Genomic DNA, 26,610 nt, shown 5'->3' with positions numbered 1-26,610 from the left:
TTAATTATTACTTTGAGGTTTGCCTAAGGGTACTTTTTATTTCCCTAATTTCTTCTACATATATTAATTTTAATTCTTCTATAAGGAAGAGTTGTCACTTCTCTCCAACTTATTAATTTGTTCATTTTTATATCAGCATAGACTCATTAATATTTATTTTATTTTGTGGATTGTAATTTAATACATCATTTTTTATTATTTTGTTGCTCAGGTTATTCCAGTGTTAGCCATTGAGAGCTTTGTCAGATGAGTTCTGTGCCCCTTTTGTTTCCACCATTTTTCAAGCTCTTCCTTATTTTCTTGGCCTGTAAGCTGTTCCAGGCTCACATGATGTCTTTGCTTCACTTCTGAAATCAATCACTTTTCCAAGAAGCCATGGTATTTTTTATGGGAAATGGTGTTTAGAAAGCAAGATCTAGACTCTGTGTGCTCAGTGCTATTGAGTTGTAATTTCTTCTCCTCTTAGCAGACAGAGCTACGAAATATATGTATACATATTATATATGTACACATATATGTAGATGTAATATATATATATCTACATTTTATCTACCTGTATAAATATTTAAAATCATAAGTTCATAATCAAAAACCACACATTTTATTTTAGTCTTCCCCATTTCTTTATTTGTATCTATTTCTCCTCACTGTGATAAGCCTGGTTCTCACCATCTACAACATATATACTTATTTGTTCAAACCTAATATGCACATAAAGTAGTTACAGAATTTCTAACCTATACCCTGTGGGGAAAAAAAGATTTACTAACAATGGTATTTTTGTAAACTTTTTATCTTCAGCTTTATATCATAAAGGAAAAATAGTAATTTCCAAAGTTATTAATGTTAGTTATTTTCTTCACCATTAATTTCAGTGTTGTTTACTTACTCATTTACAGTACAGTTGGGTTCATATGTTACTATTTGTATTCTATTTTGAGTTACCCCTCTATTCTGATTAGTTTTATATGTTCACTTACTCATTTATTTGGGGAATATGTAAAACATTACTATGGTTCTAAGAGTCAAAACTATGCAAAAATATACATCTAGAGACAAGCAACTTTCTCTCCATTTCTAATCATTTGCTGAATTCTTAAACTTCATAAGGCAAAGATCTAAGAAGCTAAGCAGAAAAATGCTGAATGGAAAAGGGGGATGTGGAGCAGTTTCATGATTCTGAGAAGACCACAATTGAAATTCAGAGCCTGCCAGGAAGTAACATCCCTAGTAAAAATCCCAAGATTTCCATTCCTATCTCTGGAGGTATTTCTGCCACCAGTTGATTCAGTTCCTGATTAGATTAAGATAAACTTCCCCAACTCTCTACCCGCCAAAAAGGACAGAGTGAATGCTCTCTGAAGGAAAATGACATTATCCACAGCCTCGATAAATTTTTTACGTAATGTCTAACATTCAATCAAAATTTAGTAGACATACTAGAAACAGAACCAAGAAAAAATAGACAATAAAAATAGACCCTTATAATAATTTGTAAATGAAAGCAGATTTATTGTTAAATTAATGACACAGGTTTCTGGGTGCGTCACTTGCACAAATCTTTCTAAGACTTGGAAGGAGCCCTACACATGTGCACTGAAGGTCATATTTGCCAAACTTGCAACAATAACCAAAAACAGATTTGTTCCAAGTACAGTCAGTTAAGACTGTTTTTTCTTTTGATTTTTATTTTATCTCTGTCTTAGTCCATCTTAGTTCCTATAACAAAAATGCCATTAAACACACTCACACACACACACACACATTTATTTCTCAGTTCTGGAGGCTACAAAGTCCAAGATCAAGGCTCTAGCAAATTTGGTGTCTGCTGAGGGCTTGCTTCCTCACAGACAGCTATCTTCTTACCTCAAATGGTGAAAGGGTGGAAATATCTCTCTGGGATATCTTTTATAAGGGTACCTGTAAGGTTAATTTTAGGTGTCAACTTGACTAGATTAAGGAATACCTAGATCACTGGTAAAGCATTATTTCCAGGTATGTCTATGAAGGCAAATTCTGTCTATCTCTTTTGGAGCTAAGATACCCTTCTTCTTCCACCCTTAAACATCAGAACTCCAGGTTTTCTGGTCTTTGGACTCTGGAAATTACACCAGCAGCCCCCAGGTTCTCAGGACTTTAGTTGCAGACTGAGAGTTACACCATCTGCTCCCCCAGTTTTCAGGCTTCAGTACTTGGACTGAGCCAGACCACAGGCTTCCCTGACTCTCGAGTGTGTAGACAGCCTATCATGGGACTTCTCAACCTCCATAATCACATGAGACAGTTGCCCTAATAAACCTGCTCTCATCTTTCTACATAGATATAGATCCTATATATATCCTATTGGCTCTGTTTCTCTGGAGAACCCTAACATAGGCACTAATCCCATTCATGAGGGCCCCACCTTCATGATCTAAGCACGTCCCAAAGGCTCCACCTCCTAAAACACCACCTTGGCTGTTAGGATTTCAACACATGAATTATTGGGTTGGGGGATGGTGAATAAATATTAAGTATATTGAACTCTGACACATTCTCCTCATATCAGATGGCAAGCTTATCAGGTGATTGAGTGGTCATAGGCATTTTGGATATCTGACCACAGGGAATTTGAATTGAGTGTCCATTTAGTTTAGGATTAATGGAATATATTTATGTAGTTCACAGTCACTTCCAAGTGTAAGTTACTACTAACTCTCTCAATGTCCAATGGCTTTTAGGGATACATTACTTGCCTCTTTTGATGCAGGCCCAGCACCCATAATTATGACCTGGATATGAGAGCAAGGTCCATGAACCATGAAGTTTGTGAAGCGTAAGTTTTGAGGCCTTCATTTTCATTTTCATGAGTCCCTTTCTAGGCTTCTTACTTAATTTTGTATCCATAAATGTATTTCCTTTGCCTTAAAATGAGACTCAAAATTATAATCCTGAAGTCTCACAAATCTTATAAAGTTGTAATTTTTGTGATTTCTACTCTTTCTAAATAAAGATTCACATTTTGTGCCTAAACTTTCATAATTTTGTGAATTTTTTTCTTAAAGTTGGCTTTAAAATTGTTAGTAAGCTGAAAGATAAACTTGAAGAACTGTTAAAAACATCTTATTAGATACTCTTTCCAGTATTAACATTTACAAAAGGAAACATCTTAAAATCAGATTCTACAGTTTTCAGTTCTTTTGTGAGCAATCTTATTCTCTTTTCTGCTTTATTCAGCTTTTGGAATGATGGGTTAGAAAAAGCTGGAAATAAATTTTATAATGTAGGTATAATTTCTTTCTAAACCATAGATCACCATATAACTTTAAGATATTGCTGTACTTTAAAACACGTTCCTTATCATATTAAATTTCATTATAGCAATAATGCATAGGTGTGGTTGCAGTACCTAATAATACAAGAGAGTATAAAATGCTGATTTGTCCATTTTAGAGTTTATCAAGTTACTCCTGTAATGAAAGATGAGGAATTCAATGTATTCACCTAGCTTCCACCTGTCCTCTCTCCCCTCCACTTTCAATTTTTGGGGGAATATTATTGGAGTAATTTTTAAAGACAAAGTAAACTTTTTGAATCTTTTATAATTGGGAAGAGTTTTTTACTCTCATTCTTAATTACTGCTTTTACTTGTATGATATTTTAAGTTCAAATTTTCTTTCCTCACAATTTTGAATATATTGTCCTCAGCACTTAGTATCCAGTCATGCTAATTAGGAAATTATACCTCAATTTGAGTGTATTTTTTTCCAAAAAAACCGAAAAACTTGCTCCAATTCATTATATTTTATTCTTTGCCATTGGAGGCCTTGTCAAAGCAAGCCAACTTAAATGATTAGCCTTAATAACTAAATGGCATAAAACATAAATAATCTGGCTTTTTTTTTTGCTCTAGTTAACAGAATACTTTTACTCAAAAGACATGCTCAAATTTTTTTTTTATCAAGTCTGTTCCTCTATCAAAACACAGTCGAAATCTTGTTATCAGATACAATGAGGGCATTAGAGAAAGTTGGGTAAAGAGGAAAACTATTACAATACTACATAACCTAAACATCTTTAAAGCTTAAAAGTTTAATCAAAACTTATGAATATATACTCATACTCTTTAACCAATGAAGACGAACGCTTCTTTTTTGAGGCTGGATCTATCAATGATTTCCCTTTTTTTTTTTTTTTGTATAAACCACATCCCTAGTTCATCGACTGTGTTCTCTTCTATATATTCTTTTAAAGCAGAAAGAGGAGGAAAGGAATTGGGAAGCAATTTAAGTGCAAAATCCTAGACTTTTCAGGCTTTTGCCCCAAACGTTACAGCTTTCTTGTTCATAATTAAGTCATCAGCAATTTATCAACTTAACTTTATTAAGTCTTTTCAAAGAATTCAACTTACTTTTCATAAAAACAATAAATTTATTTGATTCATATGGTATTTTATTATATAACCTAATTATAGTAAAAAGGATAACTGGCATAAACTGGTTTAAATATACTTGGACAATTTATAATCTCATCTCCAAAAACAATCTGCTGATGGGTTTTTGAAATAGAAACTTGTTTTTCTTTTTCTTTTTGTTTTTTTTTGTTTGTTTGTGTGTTTTGTTTTGTTTGTTTAGACAGGGTCTTACTCTGTCATGCAAGCTACAGTGCAGTCATGGCTCACTGCAGCCTCGACCTGCCTGGACTCAAGTGATCCTCCCACGTCAGCCTCCAGAGTGGCTGGGATTACAAGCATGTGCCACCACACCTGGATAATTTTTGTAGATGGGCTTTCACCATGTTGCCCAGGCTTTTCTCAAACTCGTGGGCTCAAGAGATCCACTCACCTTGGTCTCCCAAAGTGCTGGGATTACAGTCGTGAGCCACCACACCCAGCCAGAAACTTATTTGTAATCTTTTAAAATCACTTCTCAGGCTTTATATAAAGTAGACAGACATTGAAATATTTAAGTGTACCAGTTCATAAGTAGTTAAAAATGGATTCATTTCATACTGCTCTCACTCCTGCCCAAGCAGGTACCATACTATTGATGAAAATATCCAACTCTGTATAATGTGTCAGTAATTAAACTGCTACACTTGAACACTTCCCATAAATATATTTAACATCAATTTCTGATCACTGTCAACAAATTCAAGCTTTCTGAAGGTTTCACGTACAATGACAGGAACATTCGTATATACAGTTATATTGTTTATGAAATAATTATTTTCTCCTCTACATATTTGATTGTAGCTATTTATGATTGATTTTTATTAAACTTATTATTAGAATAAGCTTCTAGGGACTCGTCATAATACAGCCTTGTATTCCCTAGCAGTAGACGTGTTTATTCATTTACTGTATAATGTCATTCATTTATTAACTCATAATCCACGAATGGACCATATATTTTCTATGTATCTGGCACTGTTCTTTGGGTTATTGTTAAAGTAATTCAAATACCATAGGAATTCTCCATTCCTTCTCTCTGTCCTTGTGTACTTCAGCATCTTCCTATTGAGAGGAAACTCATTTGCAAAAGGCAACTGGCATTATATCGGGGTCATGTGGAAGAAGGAAGCTGCTGGTTACCTCTTAATATGAGGGAAGTCCAGAGGTGAAATAGGAAAGGGCTAGGGTACTGCACTAGGGTGGGGAGGCTGTTTGGAGGACAAAAGAAGAAAGATATGAGGAAATCTGAGGTCAGAACATCCAGACAGAGACAGGAAGCACAAAGACCACAGCTGCAACAGGCTTGACGAGTTTCAGAAGCAGAACAAATCCCAGGCTAGACGTGCAGCCTCGACCTCCCTGGGCTCAAGTGATCCTCCCACCTCAGCCTCCAGAGTATCTGGGACTACAAGTGCCTGCCACCATGCCTGGCTAACTTTTATGTATTTTGTAAAGACAAGGTTTCATTATGTTGCCCAGGCTGGTCTCAAACTCCTGGGCTCTAGCAATCTGCCCACTTTAGCCTCCCAAAGAACTGGGAGCAAAGGCAGAGGGGCATGAGGTGAGCTGAAGAAACAGACACTGCAGGAACATGGAGGGCTTTGCAGACCGAGATTCCACACAGGAAAGCAGTAGGGAAACGCTTTAAGAAATAAGCATGCAGACTTTGTAGTTTAACATTTCAATATGACCACAAAAATTGTGGGTGACATTCACAAAAAACAAAAAGAAACCCAGATATCTTCCTTTCATAAATGTTTATTTACTATTTATACAATTATGAGATTTTTTAGAAAATTAAATTTTTATCAAGAAAGAATACTCATAGACTTCTAGCCCTTTGTCTTTCCTTCCACCTCTATTTTTTTGTGGCATTTGGGAAGATTTGTTATTTTTCATAATACACAGCTTAGGTTTGAAATATTTTTCTTTAATTTCCATATTCCAAAAATTCACAATGCTATTTATGTGGGCGCGTCACTACTAATACGACTCCATGTCACATAAATAGTCGTGTAACTTTTTATGTTGTCTCCTGGTTATATGGAGGAGGTTTCAGAAACCCTATATTACAGGCTTGCTCTAGGCTGCTCCTGTTCCGGGGCTGGCACCGTAATATATGGATTGAATCCTGCTACTCTGATGCTCTTGTCAGCCTGAAAGCTTGCCTTCCAGTTTGTATCAAACCATGGTATACAATAAATCAGCACATATGTCTGAACAGCTATATATTCTTTCTGCGGCTTTAAATATTTTTATAATCACGGGTGCAATATAGGACTCGGGGGACCTTTAAAGCCAGCATTCCAAAACGGCTGAATGGAGGTTCAGAAAACCTGTATGCTGTCGGACTAAATTGCAGGAAAACTTCTCGGAACCTTTGATGCATGTGGGGTTTAGTTTTCCTGGGAACCACATTTAATTCTACAATCATTGATTTCCACAGTAAGAGCTATTCCTGCAGTTCACTGAATGGTAGGATATGGAATGTAGGATGACCTTCCTTCTTCCTACACCTTTGAAATCGAGAGCAAATGCATAATTCACATTAGATGGCAAACCAGCCCTCGACCTCAAACAGACAATATAACAGCTCAGCCAGCCCAAGCAGGCATAGGACAGTTCTCCTTAATAAATCCAGCAAACTTCACCATGCTGGACGTAGCTTCCTTGAAACTGGACACTGGAGAAAAAGCTCCACCTTGAAACCAGCTACCTTGATTCCCATGAAAGGGACAGTGCCCGTTCGATTATTATTAATATCTCATTAAAGTAAATTAACTTTGGGAAAGTAGGAGCTAGTTCAAAACAGAACCCGCATGACCAGAACTCTGCTGGTCTCTGGGTCTTGAAGTGGCCAGATGATGACTTGAAGTTGGCACTGGAAAATGTGGGAGACCAGTCATGGGAGTGAAGTGGCGGAAAAATCCTGGTGGTTGGTTATTCCGAATTCACAGGGAAGATCTTAATAGGTCATTTGTTACTGAACAATATTAAATTAGGACTCCTGAGACATTTAAAATGTGTATCCTCATGAACTCGTCCTTGCCAGCCTCCTGGACCCATCCCCACCCACTGCGTGCACCAAGACACATGCCACACATTGCTTGCCCTGCTGCTGGGTCCAACATGAAGCTCCCCCAACTGGCTCCTGTGGAATATGTCTGAAAACATGCACGGATGTGTTCCTTGGCACTCTGGGAGAGCAGAACATTTCAATGACTCAGTTTTCTCCACGGGAAATTATTCTGTTGGAGTGTGTAAAATAATAACTGAGTAGCAAAGTTGCATATAACAAAATGTAATTGCACTGATATTTAAATCCAGGAGGTGTATTGCTAGTCCTTTATGATTTATGAAGCTTTTCCTATGTGGTTTTCAAGGAAAATCATTTTTCCATTTTTGGTATAATATGGTTCTACTTCCAACAACTTCCCTGTGGGTTTATTTTTGATCACTTTTTCATAGGGTAAGGCTTGTTTGTGCAGAGGCCATCGTGGCAGTGGGAGAGCTGGTGACCAAATTGCAAAAGCAGATAACTCACTGCAAGGAAATGTAGGAACATTCCACGCAAATGTGGTTTTACAGACACAATTCTTAATTCTGGAGGCTTCCGCAACTCCTCAGGACCTTTCAACAGCGTGTAAGTCAGCTACAATGCTCCTCGTTTTCAGAATGCTGTTACCAAAGGTCCACATAAGGCTGAAAGTAGCATCACATGCCTCAAAGTAGCTCTGCCAGATGCGCTATGCACTGGTGCAGCCTCCCCTCCGGCTGAGAGTGAGCCACGCGCGTCCCATTCTATCCCAGTGGAGGGGAGAAAACCTTCCTTCCTTCTCAGTTCCATCCTCCTATCCTAGCATTGCGATACTTTGCCCAGGAAGCCAAATCAATGCATAATTCTAACTAGCTATAATTGCATTTCCCAGCTCACCTATCAGAATGGTGTTTCCGTTGTTGCTGACTTTTGTTAACAGCTGCAGCAGTCTCCTGCCGCCTCCTCCCCACACCAGCACTCACAGACGAAGGTCTCTGGGGATTGACAGAAAATGACCTGCCGCTCTGGGTATTTCATGGCTCTGTGTGTGTACGTTTTGTTTTTTCTATCAGTGATTAAAACTACAAATTTAGTTAATGTACAGCACAGACTTTGTGAATAAATCTACACACACACAAACACACACACACACACACACACACAGAGCTCTGTAATTGCTTTTAAATGCTGGAACCAAGGCTGTCATCTACTCTCCAGACACTGAACTCCCCGCTGCAACCCTCCATCCCTCCCTCACCACACCTCCCACCCTGGTCCCACACCAACCTTTTGTTCTGATGGCAAATCAAAAATCCCAGAGCTTTTCCCAGCCAGACGTGGTATAAAGTAGACCAGTTTTCTGTGTGGCCAGCCTCTTTAGTTGCATTTTTGGCAGATTAAAAACAAAAGATATGACCAATATTACTCATAAAATACTGTGTTTGCTTGATGTTCCCCCTTAGGTTCACTGCAGAGACACAACTGTCCAACCATTTATCACTCAGAAACGTTTTACTGATCTTCTGGAAATATGTCATCATTTAGGAGTATTATATATCTTTCTAAAATCACTTAAGATTTATGGTGGCGACTTGAATTCCTTTAGAGCTATCTGCTTCACACTTTGAACACCAAAGGAAGAGAAAAGATTGTATTTTAAGGAATTTAGACCAATGGTTATGAAGAAGCCAGAGACCAGAACATATCCTGAGATTAGACACAAACAAATGAGAAAAGATGATTGCTGAAAGCGATAGGAGCCTTCTAGGATTCAGCAGGACCCCACCCTGCCAGCCTCCCACCCTATATCGAATCATTTCCTTGTGTGTAATGAGCCGTGGAAGTCCAGTTTTTACCTAATCAGTTCTATCACTCATTGGCTCATCCTACCTTGAGATCCCCTAAAGGTTCTGGGGAATGGTGATTTCAAACTAAATCACTTACCAAGGCTGATATTTGAATGACTAAAAAGGCACAGAATTGTGGAGGGGCGTGCCTCTTGGATGGATAAATCTTCAGGATAAATAGAAGGAATATGTAGAAAGGTTTCACAACAGACAAATCTGCAATAACCTATCTGAAAGAGTGAGTAAGCTCCTTAAAAACCACCCTGGCGTGAGACCTGTGTCAATGTTCGCAGTGCCACCATTCCCATTACTCCTCCAGCAGAACACTTTCCTGGAAGTCCTGAGGAGTATTCATCAAAACAAATGGGCTGCTTTCTTTGGGTGGAGGGGATGCTGCCGCCCTTGGAGTCCAAGACACACACATTTTCCCCTGCGACATGAAGCGGTATAAAGAACGGTTGTCACCATTCGTGACCAACAACCCACAAGGTTCGAAGTGTTCGCACAGGATAAGAATGTTGACAGCATCCTTAGAACAGACCCAAGCTAACTGGCCTTGGAATTGAATGCAGTTAGCCTCATCAGCAAGAACCAAGGAAACTCACCAGCCTCTGAATTGATCAAGGTCTTTGCTCAAGGAGAGATTCCTAAAATGCAAAGCAAAAAAAAAAACAGTGATTTTTTTTTCCAGGATGGGTAGCTGGGTTCTCATTTGAGCCCAGGTTTATGATGGAAGAACATGAATAAAGTTCCATCCCTCTTGAGAGCAGTTGATGCCCATATAGGGGCAGTTTTCTTCTGGAGAAAGTCCCAGGGGACCATCCATTACCCCCAGGACAACCACTTCTGTTTAGCATGTACGCAAGGCTGCTCAGGGGATAATAGGACACTTGGGGATGCATGCCATCAATAAAACAAGGATGTTCAACCCTGAATTTCACTTTCCCTTCTTGCCCAGTTACTTATTTTCCCAGTTCCCTGGTGAGACTAATGCTAGCCTAGTTCAACAGGGGCAGAATGAAGGCGACGCTGAAGGTGAAGGCAATGTTCGGTGCATTTGTCCCAGCAATTCAGCACAGATACCTGCTTAGATGGAAAAACACGGTTAGTGTCTGTGCCTCCAGAGTGTCAGGGAACATTTTTAACTTAACCTGTTCAGTACTTCACATTGCATCTTTCATCTGTGTATATTTGCTTCACTGTGAAGGTTAAGGGAGACAGATGAACATCTGCAGACAGACAGTCACATGCCAAAATTGTGAGCCAACATCCAGACTCCCAAGAAAAGAATGTGGGAAAACTGGCAAACTCTAGAATTATTCTCAATGTGGGTGAGCCCTTAGCAGGACCCTGAACTGGGTTGCTCAGTGACTAAGGGGATCACCTCTGGCAGCTGGTGTTTGCCTGGGCGACCCCCAGAGAGGCTCTATTTGGGAACTGTAGATGATTAGGGGATTTCCCTGTTGACAACTCAAATGCCCTCCCATCTCTCTCTTATGCTTTCACCTGCTCGGGGGGCACCTCTATCTAGAAATACAAGAGTGGTGCCCAGGGATCAGCTTAATATTTTTGACTCCAGTGTTTTTTGACTCCAGTCCTCGTGATAGGAGCAGTCTTGAAAAGTCAATGCCAGGTGCCTGCAATTAGGATGGAGTCTGTCTCAGCCAGAGGCAGTGATTCAAGTTTGCTCCCTTTTCCCAGTGGCTCTCCCCACTCCTTGGCCTAGATGTCCCCATGAACACTGCTGGTAAGTGGGCAGCATGACCACCCAATGGTGGTCATGCTCAGACCTCAATCTCTGAGTCTTCTCCTTTCTAGTGAGACCTGCCCACTCAACCATCTCCTACAGTCTCATATCTTTAAGTAGTGTTTATAGGCTGATGTCTCCCAAACGTGTATCTTCAGCCTGATTCCCTACTCTAAACTCCAGACTTAAAAATCAAACTATGGCCTTGACATCTCATGGGGATATTTAATAGGCTCTCAAGCTTCACATTTCCCCAGCTGAGCTCCAGGTATCCTCCCTCACAGCCTTCCCTATCGCAGCAAATGGCAACTTCATTCTTGCAGTTACTCAGGCCAAGCACCTTATTATCCTCCTTGGCTCCTCTCTTTCACTCCCAATGTGCATTGAGTCAATCCACAGATCTTGTTTACTCTTCCTTAAAAATACACACAGAGCCCAACCACTTCTCACCACTTGCATCTCTCCTACCCTGGTCCAAGCCACCAACATTGTGGCCCAGATCCTGGCAGTGGCTTCGTGACATTCTCCCTACTTCCTCCCACAAATCTCTCTTGTTTACTCTCCTGTGTCAGATCATGCCATTCCTCTGCTGCAGAACCTCCGCTGGCTTCCCATCTCATCCAAAGAAAATATTGAGTACCTCTATGATCCCCAAGGTCTCACTGCTCCACTCACATCTCCACCCCTCCCCACACTCACCTCCTGACTGGTTTTGACCAAGTCAGGCAGTCTCCTACTCAGGAACCTCTGCTCTTGCTGTTTCTTACCTGGCCTTCCATGTGGCCCCTTTCTCTTCGCCTTCATACTTTAACTTCAAGGTCACACTCCCTGACCACTCTCAAATGTACCCACTTCCTTACCAGTGTTTTTTATGCTTCTTTCCTGTCTTGTTTTTCTCCTGAGTACCTATCACTCTCTAACTTAGTCAACGTTTAATTTTTGTGGGTACATACTAGGTGTGTATATATTTATGGGGCACATGAGATGTTCTGATACTGGCATGCAATGCATTTATCCTTTGTGTTACAGACAATCCAATTATAGTTTTTAAATGTACTATTACATTATTGTTGACTATAGTCACCCTGTTGTGCTATTGAATAGCATGTCTTACTCATTCTAATTTTTTTTGTGCCCATTAACCATCCCCACCTCTCCCCTTCCCCTCCCCCATTACCCTTTCCAGCCTCTGGTAACCATCCTTCTAGTCTCTATCTCCTTGAATTCAATTGTTTTGATTTTTAGCTCCCACAAATAAGTGAGAACATGTGATGCGTGTCTTTCTGTGCCTGGCTGATTTCACTTAACATAATGACATCCAGTTCTATCCAAGCTGTTGCAAATGACTGAATCTCATTCTTTGTCATGGCTGAATAGTACTCCATTGTGTATATGTACCCCTTTTTTTAAATTTATTCATCTGTTGATGGACACTTAGGTTACTTCCAAATCTTGGCTTTTGTGAATAGTGCTGCAATAAATATGGGAGTGCAGATATCTCTTCAATATACTGATTTCCTTTCTTTTGGGTGGATCCCTAGCAGCAGGATCGCTGGATCATATGGTAGCTCTATTTTTAGTTTTTCAAAGAATCTCCAAACTGTTCCCCATGGTGAACCACCTAACCTAGTCTTTATTTTTTTATTGTTTGGCTCTCTCATTAAATAGAAATTCCATAAGGATGAAGATATTTTTCCGTTGTGTTCTCTGCTGAATCCCTGAAGCCTAGCATGTGTAAGAAGACACAGAATGTATATTCGCTGTGTGAGTACATTTTATCTTGTGGCATCGATGATCCAGGGCCAGAGGAGCATCCAGAAAAGGACAGCAGAGCCTCAGGTGCTCACCGGTGTCAAGGAAGGTCTGCGAATAGCTTTGATGCAAACTGTTAATCTTCATTACTGGTGCCTTTTGTGCCAACTACTAGAGGTACTTGTTACTTATTAGCAGAATGACTTTACACGCTTCAAATAAATTAATGCCCCTTAATACCTGATGCGGTTGGTAGAAGTGAGATAGTCACATGCCAATTGAGTATAGAAGGGGAGAAATGGAGAAAGATGAAGTGCAAAGAGAAAGAATTTAGCATTCATAGTATGGAGACCTGTATCTCACTTTTTAAAAATTTAGTATGTAAATATTTTTATTTTGAATGGTTCAGAGCAAACTGTGATTTTCAAGTACTTCAAAATTCATTCATTCACAATTTTTTTAGGTAATTCTAGTTAATTTCCTAAATTAAGTAGATGGGAGGGGACTAAGAGAGGATCCACAAGACAAAAGAATAAAAAATATTCTTTCAAATAATGTGAGAACAATTTTGAAAGACAAGGTGATTCCTAAGCCAAAGTCAGATAAATTGTCAAGAAAGGACTTCATTGTGTCAAAATAGCGGGTGAGAAGAAGACAAACTTGGAAGTCATTGGTTTTAGGAATGAAGGAGCTCAAAACTATCAATTATTGATTTATGCCTATTTATAACATTTGAATTTTAATATGAATGCAAATTTATAGAAAATTTGCAACAACACAAGAAACATTCAATGTTATTTTTTATTTATTTATTTTAGACGGAGTCTTTCTCTGTCACCCAGGCTGGAGTGCAGTGGCACAATCTCAGCTCACTGCAAACTCCACCTCCCACGTTCAAGTGATTCTCCTGCCTCAGCCTCCTGAGTAGCTGGGACTACAGGCACATACCACCACACCCAGCTAATTTTTGTATTTTTAGTAGAGACAGGGTTTCACCATATTGGCCAGGCTGGTCTTGAACTCCTGACCTCGTGATCCATCCGCACTGGCCTCCCAAAGTGCTGGGATTATAGGCGTGAACCACCCCGGGCCCATTCATTGTTATTTACCCAGACTCACCAGTTTTTATTTTGCTATACATTTGCTTTATCAATTGAAAGAAAGAGATAGGGAGAGAGAGACAGAGACAGAGACAGAAAGGGAAAGAAATGGAAATGAAAGTAATTTGGCAACCTTGGGTTCCTTTACCCCTAAATACCTGAGTGTGCATTCAATAAGAACAAGGGCTTTCTCTTATATGGCCCAGGTACAATTATCCAAAGCAGAACATTTTCACATAGAAACAATACGATTATCTAATCCACAGCCTAGATGCAAATTGTGTCAACTGCCCCAATGGTGTCCTTAAAACTTCCCCCTCCAGCCCAGGAACGGGCCAGATCCCACATGCATCTGCTTATCATGTCTACTTCGTCTCTTTGCATCTGGAACTGTTGCTCAGCCTCTGTCTTTCTTCATCTTAACACTGTGAAAAGTACAGGCCACTTACTCTGTAGATGTCTCTTCACTGGGGGTTGCTGAGGTTTCCTTGTGACTAGATTCTGGTTCTGCACTATGGCAGGAATTACGCACAAATGCATCCTTCTCATTGCAGCAAATGAGAAGCCCAGGATGTCACTGTCCCAATATTAGTGATGTTAGCTTTGATCACTTATTTAAAATGAAATTCACCAGGTTTCTGAACTGTGAGGTTCTACTTTTCCATTTGTAATTAAGTAATTTACGGGGACATAATCTGAGACCTATTCCTCCTTTAACTTTCACCCACTGCTTTTAGGATCTACTGCTGACTTTCTCATTCCATCACTGCTTTGATCCATCCAGAAATCATTTGTATTTCAACACTGCACTTTTCCATTTTAGAATTTCCATCTATTTTTATAACTTCTATTTCTCTGCTGAGATTCCTGGTCTGTCCACTTATAATAACCACATTTTCCCTTAAGTCCTTGAACATACTTACAAATGTTGTTTTAAAAGTCCTTGACTGCTAAATCCAACATCTACATCAAATCAATGTCCATTTCTCTTGGCTGTGGGTAAAATCTTCTGGTTCCTGTGCATGGGTAATCATTTCTTATTAGACTACACACTGTGGATGCATAGTCTAGAGACTTTGGATTCTGTTACGTTCTTCTAACGCACATTAGTTTTTGCTCTAGCAGCCACTTAACTTGACGGCAAAACTCCAAACTGTCCTCCTTGCAGTCGGCAGGAGGGGACACTGCTGAGTCTTTAGCCTTGCAGCTGTTGCTTTTTGCAGGGAAATGTGGGGGCTTCCCCATGCACATGCAGTCCAGTGGTTACCCAGGGGCAGGAAAAAGCGCATGCACAGATTTTGTTGCTATCCTTTGTGTACCCCTGATTTCTGGAATTCCCCCTCCACTTTCTAGCTGCCATGAGCTTCAAACTATGCCTGGTGACTTCTCAAGCAGATAAGGGTACAAAGTTCTTCTTGGGTTCTACCCATGCCGTGCATGGGCAGAACCCAAGAAGTTTTGGGAGTACCTTAAGGCAAGCAAAAAAAAAAGGAGAAGAAATGCAAATGGTACCCAGTGAATCCCCATCTTTTGAGGCTTGCTTCCCCAGTTGCTGCCTGCCTTTCATCATTCTCCAATGCTTTTGAACAGTTGGTTTTTACATCTTGTCCAGACTTTGTAATTGTTATCTGTGGGAAGGTTATTCTGGGGCAAGCTTCTCCACTATTATCAGAAGCAGAGCCTCTCTAATCATCTTTTTAAATCTAGAAATTCTCATGGTTTCTTAGAGCTTCAGGCTTCCTGTCAGTACTTTACATGACACTGTAAACTTTCCATCCACATTATTATTCTTTCTATGATATAGAATCCAGCCTTTATTCTTGAATTTCTTCTTACCACTTACCTGAGCGAAGCATCTCTGCATAAATTCTAAAAGCATATTTCTAGTGGTTCAAGCTGAAGTCATCTTCTTTAGCAAATGGGAAATCTAACAGGTATTGCAAATCACATAACTGGGGCTATGCAAACTTGGGTGTTAGAAAAAATGAACATCTCAGAAGGAAATCTCTCTCATCATATAACATATGCATATTCATATATATGTATAGATAATTTAGGAAAGCTGAGTTTATATAGCTGCAAGTCTATATGCCTAAGGAGAGTGTTAACTGAACTTTGTGCCAAAACTTTAAATATACCCGAGATACTTTTCCAAGTGTCTCCACTCTATTCTGTCAAAGCCACACAAATTTTTAAATAACAGTCCAAATATGCACTGTCCTCTTTTTATGTTTTCCTCAAAGCGCGGTTCACTGCCCCAAACCTTCCTGGAGGCAGATGAGCACATGTATTTAAAGTGCACCCCGGCCTGTGTGTGCATTTCTTGCTTAGTGCCTCCATTTTGTCACAAGTAACATGATTCCTGCGTCCTCCTCCTTCCCCAGATCATTTAGTCCTGGGCTGCTGAGAGAAAATGCAATCTCTATGACAAAGCCAGCTCTACCTTCTATCGGTCCCCTACTGTTGGGTGAATAGTCCTCCAAATGCTGGCAGGAAGGGGATTGACTGCTAAGGAAGGAAATCTCAGGCACTTCTCACATCTGAAAGGAAGGCACAGGAAAAGCCTCAGGATGGAACTCAGACTGGATGAAACTGGGAAGATTTTGCTAGACAGAAATTAGAAACGCTCCTACAAAGAAACTGAAGTTCCATGAACACGCTGTTGCCACCCTGCAATTTAGTGTCATACTCTACTTGTAACCCTAACCTAACAATGTGTCATTTTTACTTTTTATGTTATTTATTTACAAGTGCATTTTCAATATCAACCCCTTCATTCATTAATCCTAATGTGGCCTTTTCCAATGTCTACTTACCATTTTAAATACTTACCATAATTTACAGGGCTTTCTTGAACATATCCAAGGTATATTATATGAGTCTAGCTTAATGGAAAGTCTTGTATACCAAAGCAGGAAAAAAAACACATTTAATTTATGATGGCTTTGAATTTTGATCATAATTTACTCCTGGAGACCTATTCACACAAAGCAATACCAATACAATTTTTCAGAAGCAATAAAAAATAAAACAATAAATGCTGATCTTATTAGTTTTTTCCTGAAAGTTCAGACATATTCCATTCTGGGATTATGCAAATTATGCTTAACTGGAGACTATATAGGTTATTATATAGGTTATTATAATTTCTCTTGAGCTAATTCTATTAGCTTAACTTTTGAAGCATTTTAGCTACTTGAATTTTCAAATTTATGTGTTTTTCTTTTCTTCCTTAAAGAAACTATCAAGGGCTTGCCCCAGTTCAAGGTCTTAAAACAACAAAAGAGATAGATGTACATGGAATTAAGAAAAAATATCACTCAAAAAATTACGACCAAAGAAGAATCATGTTTTGTAAATTCTTTCATGTCACCTCCTAATTTTAATCCACAAATTGGAGTCTGATTTAAAATAGGAGAAAACTCTCAGTAAGGATTTTTGCAGAGTATGTAAGACATATAAAACTCCCCTCATGGAAGCCAGGCAGTCTTTCTTCCAACAAGATGAAATCAATCATTTGTCAGGGCTTACCATAGTAAAGCAAGTTCATACAGTAAGTGAAAGATACATACATTAAGAAGACAAGGTTCTTGACTCAATGGACTTAGAGTTGAAAGGAAGATGAGGCTTCTAAGAACACAAATCACTCCTGGGCAGCTAGAGGCCGGGGCAAGTGCCTCCAGGATACTCAACTTAGCGGGTGGGCTGGGGAAGCCCAGGGAAAGAAGGATCTCCTCAGAGACCAACAAAGGCTTCTTGAAGGAGACTGTGTTTGAGCTGGGATTTGGTCAGAAGAGTTGAGTGTCCCAGAGAGAAGGACTCACACAAGCAAAGGACACAAAAGGGGCAACATTAAGAGACAGTCCCCAGGACCAGAGGGAGGCTGTATAAAGTGAAGGGTTTGGTGCAGCTACAAGTAGATTAGGACAGGGAACATGGGGTATGGCCAATACTTTGAAATGTTTGGGCTTCCTTTTGCAACCTGTGAGCACCCCTTGAAGGTCTGAGGATTGGCTGAGCATGAGAGTAACATGATTTAGACATGGGCATTAGGCCATTCTATGGAGATAGCTGGGCCGCTGAGTGACCAGTGCAGCCATGCGTACCCTCCAGCAGCATGAGGGTCCAGATTAGTGCAGAACTCTGAGATATTAAAGAGGGGTGGGAAGGGTACATGAAGCCAGAACCACCAGGGGTGGGAGGAAGGGGATGGCTGACAATGGCAGCGGCTAACTAGATGGCTGGTGATACCATTCACAGGAGCAGGGAAATCACAGAAAGGTGGAGCTGGAGGTTGGCCAGGCAAATGGAGTGTTTGGGGATGCCAGTGAGGCTGACTAGGAGAAGCTCTATGCGTGGTCTGCAGGCAGATGATCAGGAATTTGAAGTTAGTGAATAAAACACAAAAGGGAATGTAGACAACATCACACAACAGTCAAGAACAGCTCCAGGGGAGTCCACTTTTCAAGAGGAAGAGAAGAGAACAAAGAGACAAAACAGCCAAAGCGGGGTCCCACAAACAGGGTCACGGTGCAGAGAGGGGCACACAGGGTCTGAGAGTCTGGGGGAACAGAACGCTGCTGACATAGTGCATGGCTTCTCAAAGGCCTCACAGCACGGCTGCCACAGAGGCAGGGTGGAATCTTCCCAACAGTGAACATGTGTCTGTGTGTGCCTGAGGCCTGCATGGGAACTTGAGACTTGGAGCTGGAACTAGGTAGCAGGACTCAGAAAACAGAGTCAGGCGTGAAGGTCACAGTAAGGACCAGACAATCCGAGGGGGACTGAGATCCAGAAAGAGAACCCGAGTGCAGGGACACACTTCACAAGCAAGCCTAATAAAGAGGCTCCAAAAGCCAGGGAGTGACGAAGAGGGAAGGGATGCAAGCCAGGTTCTTTCTGGCAATGTGCAGCCTCCAAACCCCACTTCACAAAAGGACCAGCTTTAGTGTCTGATGCACACTCTTCGAATTTAGCAATAACCTCTACCAACCAACAATCTATGTTTCCAGGGATGATGATGGCTGTTCCTTCAGAGGCATCGAACTGGCGTCCTGAACTCCTCTGCACTGACTGGGACACCGCAGACCCCTCAGAGGGACGGAATCGTGCCTATTCATTCCAGATGCGGTGTATGCAGACAGCTCTCTTCACAAGTCCAAAGTTGAGATAACTTCTATGTGCTTGAAAAGTCTCCTTTTCTATGACAGTTTAAAGAAAACATTTTCTTCCAAAGAAAAAAAATATGGCTTACTCTCTATTTTTAGGGGCAAAATAGCAGCAGCAGCTGAAAGTAAAAACCTTTGGGCTCTCACAATCCCATAAATAAAGCAATAAGATTCTCTAATAAAGCGGGTTAACAGGATAACCAGGACCAAGTCTCTAAATACCGAAGACCCACGGAGGGAGCAGATTCATTTAACTAAGACTCTAATCAGAGGCCACTGATTAATCTTAATCCTACAAATCATCTACTGCGACTCAGCCCATAAACTGCGGGATCTTTCATTCTCATGCCTCATAATAGGTGTGGGAGGAGCCCAACTGACATAAGAAGACTGTGGCATGACATCATAAAAATCACCAAGTGGCACTGTTAAACACCCACCTACGGTTATGAGCCGCACTGCTATGCTAAGCACAGCACGCACACTCAGGAGTGATCTCTCCACTGCTCCTCTGCTGCGTGGGTGACGAGGCTTCTCATTAGTTATCCATGTCCTCGTCTAATCACAAATGCTTTAGTCAAAAACCAGGGCATGTGAGAGTTTATAGGAAACAGGACATCTAAACCTCAAATGAGGGAAGGGAGGAAAAGGAGGGAGGGGTGGGGAAGGTAAGATTCACCAAATTCATTTTGTTTTCTATCACCTGGTACTTCTCCTGGTCTTAGCGGGCCCACGTTGCATTGGCACATGCTTCAGGCTGTAGCCCAAGGCTGGTTTAATCTACTACAGGGTTTAAGTTTTCAAAAAGAATTTTCAGCAGATGCACTAGATATGGTAAAATATTTCAGTGTTGTTCCTAATTATTTGAAGTTAACCACCTAAAATCCACTGACTATAGATTACCCTCAACCAGGTCTTCAGCCCCAGTTGATTCAGAGGGCTGTTTAGAATTAACACCCAATTTTCCTTCCTTAATCCACAGACAACCACACTTAAAGGACAGTTAAGAAGCCGCAATCCCTTCCCAGCAAATAGTGCTTATTATCTTACAGAGCAGATTCACATCTTGTCACTTCACTTTGACCTCCTGGTTATCCTGCTTATTTTGTAGGAAAGGAAACTGAGGCCTACAAAGGTTGGGTCAATTGTCCTAGATCATGTGGAGGGCAATTGGTTCAGCCAGGATTTAAACCACCTTTGCTCTGTTTCTGGTCCTCATAGGTTCTCTACCAGAACTACAGAAGGACAGGAAGAGCTAGGAAAACCATTCCAGAGCTCAACTATAACTGGGCATAAACTCTGAGCTCATTAGAAAACTAGAAAATTATATCCTTTTGCTCTTGTTCACAACTTTTAAGTTGAACTTATCCATAAAGAGGAATTACCATGTTTACAGATTGTAGTGGCCTGATTTGCATATGCTTATCATGAAAATAAACATGATTATGGTTGCTTTTCCCCCCTGAGTCTAGTTGGCAGAGAGCAACTTCGTCCTTCCTTGGCACCCGTCTCAACTGTCATAGGCAAAGCCATCCCTCCCAGATGAGGTCTCTTTCCACCCCCTGCACCCCACTGTCTTTTAGCAACTGGAAGTTTAAGGCCTATGGGAAATTGAAGATTAACTTTTAGTCAGTGTTTTTTTTCTCTTTTCTTTAAATCACCAACTCTGAGAATTCTAGATGTTACTCTGCATATGTGTGCTCCACAACTATCAACTTTCACAATTTGGGATCTGCTACAAAATGGGCTTCCGAGCTCCCTTCCTGTCCCTCCACACAGGTCTCAAGCCTCCTCTGTCTCTGCTCCCTCTGCACGTTTCTGCCTTTCCCTTGTCCATGGCCTTGGTGGGACCCACCATTGTTTGCTCTTCTTTCTAGAAAATGAGTCTTGTCTCCAACTAGATGGGAAAAACCACTCAGGACAAGACCATCAGAACAGCACTGGGCTACTGATTTGTATGCTGTGCATATGTTCCCTGTTCACATAATAACAGGTATTTTATTAGTCTTACTGTGCGTCAAGCACAGTGCATACTGTCCTGGGCATTTTTACTCAACACCAACACTGTGGAGCACCCATCATGAGCTTCTGTAGGCTGGGACTCACAACTATATATATATGTGCATCTCTCTTCATCAGGCACCTTGTCAAAAGCCATCCACACTATGGGGATAACGCTGCAAGTATTTGGTCAACATGTGTGTGTTAAGTACCACTTAATTTTCTGCTTATTGGGCACCATTTACAAAAGTGGAAGATCTGTGAAAATTCCCATGAGGCAGCACAGCAGCATCCAGAGGCCACCACACATGTCTCATGGCTACTCTCCACCCTGCGATGATGGTCTGCACAGGGCTTCTTCCTGGGGTAGCTCCCAAGTAACCTCCATTCAGCTTTCCTCCTGCTGTTCCATGGTGCTTGTCTTCCAGCAGAATCTCTCTCACTTTAACAATTAAATGGACAACCCAGGAAACCTACACTTGGAATTTAGTGAAAGAAATGTTAGTCTCCTGTGGAGTGTCTCATTAGGTTAAAAGAAAGTTACTGAAAAGTCTGATGGGAAAATGAATTTCTACATTTTGCTTAGGGCCCAAAAAGAATCCCAGATTTTGTTTCCATTGAAGTGCATATAGTAGTATTTATTTTGATTCAGGGAGATGCAGTTCATTTTTAATACTCACAAAAGCTTCTTGACATCAGATCCAAAGCTTGTGCTGTGGAGATATGGTTAAACATTCTCACGCAGCATCACTGAGCCAGAGAGCAACCTGAGAAACCTCAGAACTCCATGTGCGGGAAGATTCCATCCGACTTCATAAAATAATACCTGGACCTGAGAACTCTACATGTGGGAAGATTCCATCCAGCTTCATAAAATAATAGCCGGATCTTCAAGGTTGGCAAAGAAGAGAAAAGCTCCTTGGGAACTTAGTTACCAGGTCTCATAGCACCAGCTCTGTGTCCTCAGAGTCGCTGTCATCAAGGAGACCTCTCACTGGTCACCACCACAGCCCCCACATGGACCAGTATGTGTCCACAGCTCCTCCCTGATTCCCTATAGCACAGCTGGGAACATTTAAACAAGACTCTGCAGGAAAGGGACAGATACTCAAGGGGAATTTGCCGCAGAAGAAAGCACCTACCACAGGGAGTTTATGGGTCTTTAACTTTGGGTTACGAGAGAGACGTATCACTGCAGATCTATGGTCCTACAAAGCACTCTTTTGCCCCAGTCTCCTGTGAGTGCTCTGTCTCTCAAATCCAGATTCTACGAAGTTTAAGATGAGACGTCAATCCAGAGCTCTTTCTTTCTCAGTTCTGGCCAAGACAACCTCCCAATTCCAATTCCCAATCTGAGGAAGAGCTGCCCCTTTCAGAAAAGGTACTGGGCCCTCCCCTTGACATTACATCAGTATACAGGCCAATGAGTCAATGATCTCTCCCCTACAGAGAGAGCCTCTTAACACAGATGCAAGGATACCTCCAAATGCTTTAAGCCTAGGTGCACCTGCAACACCTACAAACTCAACCTACCCAGACAAATTTGATACTGCACTCCTAGAAGAAAGTTTCTTTTCCTTCATTACAGGACAGAAGCAAAAGTTGCAACAAATTTAACCATTCATGAACCAGTAGCCAATGTGCCAACAACAGACGGCATTTTATAGACACCCCATTTGCAGAGGTGATGGGGTGATCAATAGCTTCTGAAAAGGAAGTTTATGACCCAGTCATATATCAGAATGGTTAAAGTCCTAAGACAAAATTTCTGGAATGTCTTCTCCTGTAGCACAGGGTTCCTCTTAGTGTTTCTGACTGTGAAGAGGAGATGGATGGGAGCAGGCAGGTAGCATCTCCTTCCTCTGTCTTGATTCCCACTGCTGCTTCTTTATTTCCTTTTCCTTTTTCCTTTTTTTTTTTTTTTTTTTTACATTTTAAAAGTAATGGTCTAGGGCCGGGCACAGTGGCTCATGCCTGTAATCTCAGCACTTTGGGAGGCCGAGGCGGGCAGATCACAAGGTCAGGAGATTGATACCATCCTGGCTAACACAGTGAAACCCTATCTCTACTAAAAATACAAAAAATTGGCCAGTCGTGGTGGCGGGCACTTGTAGTCCCAGCTACTTGGGAGGCTGGGGCAGGAGAATGGTGTGAACCCGGGAGGCAGAGCTTGCAGTGAGCCGAGATTGTGCCACTGCACTCCAGGCTGGGCGACAGAGCGAGACTCTGTCCCTCAAAAAATAAATAAATAAATAAATAAATAAATAAATAAATAAATAAGAGTAATGGTCTTAAAGTTCTTCAGTCTTAAACAAATTATAGAAGGCTTTAAAAGCTGGTTTTGTGCATTTCATATGTGATAGTTGTAAGTCGATTTGAAGTCCTTCTAATACTTTATAAATTTCATCAATCAACGTCCAGGTAGGTAGAATCTTAGGTACATGATGATGGTTATGAATTAATACTAGGCCGGTGTGTGCTGAGTTTGTCTCCAGGCCTTGCGTGAGGGCTGTGATGGGGTGCATGACTCAGGAGGCACTCGGTGGGCAATCAAAAGAGGCAATGGTAACACAGCACCTCAAACATTTCAGGGCAGCTGGTCTGCACCAGGTACACAGTAGGCATGAGGAGTGCAAAGATGGGAGAGGTAGGGGCCCCCACCTCAGGGAGCACACGGATACAGAGACTGTCCCTGTCCCCTCCATCTTCAACTCTTGATTTCTTCCATCTTTCTTAGGTTGGAGGTTAACTTGCTGCTGAAGAGATTTCAGCAGGATGGGAACTTAAATATAATCTGAATAATCAAATGTAAAAGAGTTCATCTTCTGGGTCCTACTTCTGCTATTTTCATCCACTGCTTCCTACCCACGTGCTGAGCATTCTCATGCAGCCTCGTCTGTCTTTTCAATAAGAAAGCCAGTTGATAACTGATTCACACTTAGGTGGGCTGTTAAACCACAAAATGTTGACAAGGAAAACAACACTTAATAATAAATCATATGATGGTAACGTTTCTGTAGCCAGTAGGAAAATGGTTTCAGGTGTGAACAATTCTCACTACTTCACGGATCATACAACATAGATACTGTTCATTAATGACTCTAAAGCCAATACAGGGCATGAAACTATAAGGAATTCCTTCCTGCTATTGTCCAGGCAGTGGAATGGGACTTTTTTTTTTCTTCTGGCCAGTGTTCACTGGTTCCACTATGTTTCTGATCAGATCTTCACATTTAATTTCTTCTTAGATATTCATGCATCTAGGAGTTCTTATGTACTGGAAACTCAGTATCTCCTTTTTGCAGGCAGTGACTGAGTGTTCAGTAAGTCCAGATATCTCTGGATGGAGGCTGTGGATAAGCTTGGTGTCCATTGGAATCTCTCTCATGCACAGACAACGAAAATCCAAAAGCTCACATTGGTTCCAGTACAACAGACAGCCTGTTCCACTGGAGTTGTGTCAGGCGAGGTGTGCACATTTGTATCATCTGTCACAACTATTTACCCCTCTCTTTTCTCAGTAACAGCAGATACACTCCCCCATCGCCATGAGACTTGAGGGAGCTGATCCACTACCAGGCTTGGCCTGTAGCTTGCTTTGCCCACAACAGCATGAGGAGTGTGATGTGCAGCATATCTGAGCAGAAGCTTTAAAAGCAATTGTGTGCTTTGGTTCTTCCCCTTGTACTTCTCATCTTCCGTGAAAAGGGCCTGTTCTCCCAGATCTCTGCTCCTTAGCCTGAGTCTGGGAATAAGAAGATACACAGTGTCACAGTAGTGAGACATTTTAAACAAGAAAGAAGTGTTCATTGTTACAAACCGCTGAGATTGGGGGGACGGGGGTGTTGTCACTATGAGACATCTACTACAATGTGATATGGGCTCTAGGACAAGGGACATGCACTTCATCCCTTGTCACAATGATTTTAAAAATCCATTACTATGCACAGGACTTGGAGTGATACAGGCATCAGGCAGACAGGATAGCAAGTGCACTGGGATGCTTCCAAAGTTTTCAGGGATTTCAACAGTCCTATCAGTTGAAGGAAGAGTGATCCTCCACCCCATGCAAGGACATTATTAGTGTGAAACTCCCAAGTGCTGTATCCTAAACACACCCCCTTAATAATGGAAAGAAATCCTCCCTCCTCTGAGTTAATTACATAAACTATATATTATTCATCAGATTTCTACATAATATTGCTTCTACTTGTATGTGTAATCTTAAAATAATTCATAAAGTTTCAGGTCAAGGAAGGAAAAGTAAATATTCCATTTTTAGTCCTGACATGGACACCCCTAATAAAATGTAGTCACTAAATAAGAATCTTGTTGATTGTATTTGCTACTTATTTTTAAGTGCCAGTGGATTAATACTGTAACGTGGCTTATCTTGGTTGATCAGAAATGATATCTGTACATTCAGAGAAGTCATAACTGAACAGCTAGAAGTGTCAGATTACAACTATGGGTGGTCTTCTTTTTTGTATTGTTGAATGAAGAAGAGACAAATGGTCAAACATTCCTGAAGCAACGCATTGCAAAGAACAGTTCAATCTGAGTGGTAGATTTGAAAACTAAAGGATAAAACAGTTATAGACAACAACTAACAAACTGATTGTGTTCCGCCTCCATTCCAAAAACGTGTCACTAAAATGACAGTGTCTTTGCTCATTAAGGCCATTAGTAAAAAAAAAAATTTGGACTTTTATGTCTCTTGTACACTTGAAATTTACAGGTGATGGATAAATTTCACTTATCACAGTAGAAATACTCCAGCCAATCAAAACAGAGGTGAACACAGCACAAGTAATTTATTAATTCACTGCTCTTTCCTGAAATTGGCTTGAGTCAGTGCTATTGGCTCCATATTTTCTGATTGTGAAGTTTAAAGAAAAGGGCATGGGAACCATGAGACATCCCTGAGGCCAGAGCCCCATCCCATCACCTTCTCGCTGTTTGCCCATAAGCAAACTGACTTCTCCATATCTCTTTGTGCTACATGGGACATCCCGCTGGCCTCACGGCCTGGCTGGAAAGATGAGGGTGTGGTGTGATCGCACCTGGCACAGCTCTCACCCCAGGAAGGGTCACTGGGGCTGCCTTCCTCTTCAGGTCCCTTTAAATTAAATGTTTCTGTTCTATAGAAACACATTTATCTCCTAACTCTGTTTCCAAGGTTTTTCTCCTTCCATATAAATCAGTAAAGCCTCTTTTTACTCTTAAAGTTAAAAGGACAACCTCTCTAACTGATTTCTCTAGGACACTAAGAGAGCCACACAAAATTCTCTGAGATTGCAGAGGTGCAAGGAGCAGCTGTTTTGGGAAACACTTCAACCTTGAACCCTCACCGGACATAATGACATCTGTGTAAAACCTCTGGGAAGTCCTGTAGGAAAAAAGATTGATTAATGTGGGGGCGGGGGGGGGATTTGCAAGAAAAGTGTAGCATTATTTTTAATACAGAATTTTAATTTTCATAACTGATCTGATCTCACAGTAAAACTTATTGAGCTCAATTAGTGA

The 26,610-nt window shown here is 41.0% G+C and overlaps 1 protein-coding gene across 2 annotated transcripts in view; it reads left to right on the top strand.

The window, feature by feature from the left end:
• SMIM21 (small integral membrane protein 21) overlaps nucleotides 1-26,610 on the top strand; it is a 37,437-nt gene that overhangs the window by 5,876 nt on the left and 4,951 nt on the right. Inside the window, exons 1-2 of one of the 2 annotated variants that reach the window (XM_063699316.1) lie at nucleotides 2,750-2,815; nucleotides 12,732-12,992. In XM_063699316.1, the coding sequence (XP_063555386.1) occupies nucleotides 12,813-12,992 (180 nt within the window). In that variant the 5' untranslated portion in view covers nucleotides 2,750-2,815; nucleotides 12,732-12,812. Of the gene's footprint in view, nucleotides 1-2,749; nucleotides 2,816-12,731; nucleotides 12,993-26,610 lie in introns of those variants that run through there. The other variant, XM_004059560.3, reaches the window with a different exon arrangement.

The sequence above is a fragment of the Gorilla gorilla genome, chromosome 17, assembly GCF_029281585.2.
Source record: "Gorilla gorilla gorilla isolate KB3781 chromosome 17, NHGRI_mGorGor1-v2.1_pri, whole genome shotgun sequence".
NCBI lineage: Eukaryota > Metazoa > Chordata > Mammalia > Primates > Hominidae > Gorilla > Gorilla gorilla.
Note: the sequence above shows the minus strand (reverse complement) of the source record. Positions and strands in the feature narration are given on the sequence as shown.